This window comes from Belonocnema kinseyi, chromosome 6 (genome assembly GCF_010883055.1).
Source record: "Belonocnema kinseyi isolate 2016_QV_RU_SX_M_011 chromosome 6, B_treatae_v1, whole genome shotgun sequence".
Lineage (NCBI taxonomy): Eukaryota > Metazoa > Arthropoda > Insecta > Hymenoptera > Cynipidae > Belonocnema > Belonocnema kinseyi.
The window spans coordinates 99,762,949-99,766,835 of NC_046662.1; the positions used below are offsets into that span (position 1 = coordinate 99,762,949).

General features: G+C 34.1%; 1 protein-coding gene across 1 annotated transcript in view; it reads right to left on the bottom strand.

The window, feature by feature from the left end:
• Positions 1 to 1,218: 1,218 nt before the first annotated feature.
• LOC117174702 overlaps positions 1,219 to 3,887 on the bottom strand; it is a 9,193-nt gene continuing 6,524 nt past the window's right edge. The window contains exon 2 of the mRNA XM_033364010.1: positions 1,219 to 1,880. Within this exon, the coding sequence (XP_033219901.1) occupies positions 1,608 to 1,880 (273 nt within the window). The 3' untranslated portion in view covers positions 1,219 to 1,607. The remainder of the gene's footprint in view (positions 1,881 to 3,887) is intronic.

Genomic DNA, 3,887 nt, shown 5'->3' on the forward strand with positions numbered 1-3,887 from the left:
AATTACTGACTACAAGATCAGTATGAACTGAAAAAATTTGGCAACTTGGATTCTATGAGGACAAAAGAGGGTCGGTGACAAACAAGGAGACTCGGGGGCAAAAGCGTGAAATCGCTTGGTCTCGCTTCTCCTCAGCGGAGCAAAAACGAGCGTTTACGTTCCGCTGTCGGACAAAAATTATTTGTAAGTTTTAAATTCTTTTAGAATATAATTTCAGCAAGAATTTAAAGGGCGAAAAACTTTTAACAAATAAATAGTTATGTGAAAGTTGTGTAAATTATAAAAATTAAAGCAAAAGTTAGCGCGCGCATATAATAGTTTAGTAATTGTAAAAGTTCTGTTCATAAATATGAGGGAAATACAAAGACCGAGCGCGTAGCGCGAGGTAAATACATTGTGGAGAGCGAAGCGCGAGAACCAACAGTCGCGTACCCTAGGCCGGCTCAAAGTTGTAAACGAAGCAAGCCGCGTGTGATGACCTTAATTTAATATTTTTTAGAACACGTTTTTGGTTCTCCCACAACGTTTTAAAAATGGTATTTTCATTCTTTTGGAAATTCACCCTTCAAATATTCAGATTAGGAAAAGAGTTGTTATCTTTCCATTCTCTGTTCGATGTATGGAATTTTCATACAAGTCAATTGATTCAGACATTTTTAAACAAATCAGTTAAATATTGTAGGCTCCGGGTCATCTGAACTCCTTTAAATGATACATTTTTCATGTTTTCTGACTCTACTGCATCGTTGACAAAAAATGAACAGTGTAGTATAAGCACAGAAGTTATTTATGACCTAAAGGTTTCCATTATTACTGGAAATACTAACGGATTGTCATCTTTTTTTCAGTTTCTTTTAATCATAGAAATAAGTTAATTCCTCTAATTTAAATTAAATTAACCCATTACTTCATAATGTCAGTCTTTCTATCCAGGTTTGACCAGGGTTCACAAGCACGCGGCGAAAATGCAGAGACAGCTAATACTTACCGCCATTGGTATTTTTCTCACGTTTCTGAATATATCAAATTTATCGAAAAACCGGTTCTCTGTGCTTTAATATGTGCTTATGAAGATAAAGTATACAAAGAATTTAAAAAAAAAATCAACTATAAATTAAAGAAAAATGCTTGGAACCATAATATTTTATTTAAAAGAGTTACTTTCTACAATTAAGAATTGCGATTATTTTTGGATTCTGTCTATTCTGCAACTTTACACATATTCCCCGTGTAGGGTTAATCATACGCAAGTGATGAACTCCTCCTCTTTGTATTAACGGCAACTCACCAATTACTCGGGATGTATCAAACGCGTCCATTCATTCCGCCGCAAGATTCTCATTATGCATTCAAAGTAGGATCTTTGTCACTAGGCATTCTCCTCAAATCAAATGTTTCTCAGTTGCTTGAGGGAAAATGTGACAAAGAAATTTTGGTGGGTCTGCTAAAGAGAACATGTAGGGTTTGCATGGAAATAATGAGATCACCTTCTATAGCCAGAAAAAGCGAGGAAAAGGGAAGGAAGGTGCGAATATAGGAAGAAAACGAATGGCTTGTGATTAAGTAATTGGTGAACCTGCCTGTCTGGACACTTGAACTAATTTGTGTTAATTATTCTTCCGATGGGATGGCGTTAGCCAGAATTCAGTTCGACATTGCAGGCTTCTATAGGCTAGGGACCTTCTAGGCTCCTCTTCTTCTAAAAGCTTCGTCTCTCCTCCTTCGCATTTATTTCCAATGCTATCAAAGTCTCGCCTTTCAGACATCGGGATTAGTTGTTCGGTTCTTCCTTCCAAGGAGAATGACAAAGGAGTGAATTTCATTATTTTCAGAGATCTTTCCCTCCACGGGCTAGACATGAAAAGTGTTGTTAAAGGAAACTGGAAAATTAAAAAACAAACATGAATCATGTTGCGGTGATTTAAAAAAGTAACCAAAAACTTTGCAGGAACGATCTTCACGTAATAACTAGACAGATAAATCCATTTTTACATTAGCGTTAATTAAGTATTAACTTCGCTAGAGTATACCGAGCTTAATATGAAGAAGCTTTTCACTCCTGCATATTCAATGCATCGTTTTCATTATCATCATACAATACGCATTTAAGTTTTTTTTCATTTAAGCGATTCTGACCCTTTTCTAAATTTTAGAAGCCGTTTAAGTAGTCATATTTACTTGTTGTTACATTTTTATATAAATAAATGAAACATTGAAACCCTTCAGTGCCCCTGGTTGCCATATGGTATCGCTGCGAACGCAGACGCATAATCATTTGTATCGCTCGCGAGTTACGCGATCACGCGAATCACACGATTGGATGTAATTAATATATTTATATATATTTATATTCCAGGACTGTCGGAATCGTGAACTTATTTCTGGCATTATGGCTTGGCACTGTGCAGACTGATTGTGAGTAGCGAAAAGTGATTGGACCAACTATAAAAGATAAGTTACCACAAATAACTGATAAATAACCATAAATGATCTAAAATTTCCGAAATTTTTGAAAATCTTAAATTTTTGTAATTCACAAATTTTACAAAAATTTCCGAAAAAGGGTTAGCAGAGTTAGCATGCCGAAAATTCCCTAACGTATATAAAGCCCATCTTGGCACCATACATCTGTCATTTATGAGAATACAAAATTCTGTAATGTCAACCTTAAGGTAGCATTTTTTTGAAGTTATGATGGGGGAAAAAATTAAAAAAGGAATTTTTTTATAGACTTTATTATAAACATAATTTTTTCTGCAGTTATGTTTTATATTCACACCTGTAATAAGAAAAATCCCCTCATGTCGTACACGTCAACCTATTTCTCATAAAATAATTGAAAAAATGCATCATTGTTAAAAAAATTTTCCAACATTTCAAAACAAATATTCACTTGTTTTTTTGTCAGAATTGTTTAAGAAATTTTCCCGAAAATTCTATTTTTGGTATCCAAAACATATATTTCCTTCATTACATCAGTTGAGCCATTTTTGAGAAAAACGACTTTTTTATTTTCCTTCCCGTCTTCAGGCGTACCTCAAGGTTCTAATATGTGACACACAATTTCTTAGATCTGACTTGAGTAAAATAAGTACAAAAAATGCATTTCTTCAAAGGAGCCTTCCGGAGATTCTCATCTAGCTTCCAAGGGGGCCTAGGCAGATGTCCCCCTTCGATTTTCTTCGTTCTGATATATGTTGTAGTACTCGAAAAACTAAGTGACATGTACTTTTTCTTGCCTGTCCAAAATATATTTTAGGGGGTAAAAACCACAACCGAAAAGTGTGGTACCAAATACGTATTCAATTATTTCACATATAACAGCGGTATCTTTCACAATTAAACGAACAGGCAAAATGTCCTCATAATGAGCGTTAAAAAATTTAATTCTCCGAAATTTATAGAAGATTTTCCAGGGTATTAAACAACTCCAAAATCATTTTTGATTACACAAAAAATTGCTGAACAGGCATGATTTAAACCTGAAAAAATTGGAAAAAATATATGTTACATGCAACAATAACATAAAGTTTATGTATCTTTGCTTCTTCGCGAGAAATTAATTCATAAGGGGTAACCACCCTTATGTGCGTTTTATTACATTCCTGCAAAATAAAGTAAGTTTCCCGTACAAAATCGAGCAGAAACATTTTTTCACAAAGCGAGTTAAAAAATGTAAATTTCTCAATTTAGTCAAAAAAGTTTATGGGGGTAAATTACCCCAAAAGAAGTTACAAGTATACAAAAAATGACCAAATAGGTGTAAATTGAAGCTGAAACATGTGAAAAATATGTGTTACACGCAATAATAAAATAAAGTTCAAGTGTTATTGCATTTTCCCGAGAAATTACTTTGCAGGATGTAACCACCCTGAAGGAAATTTTAT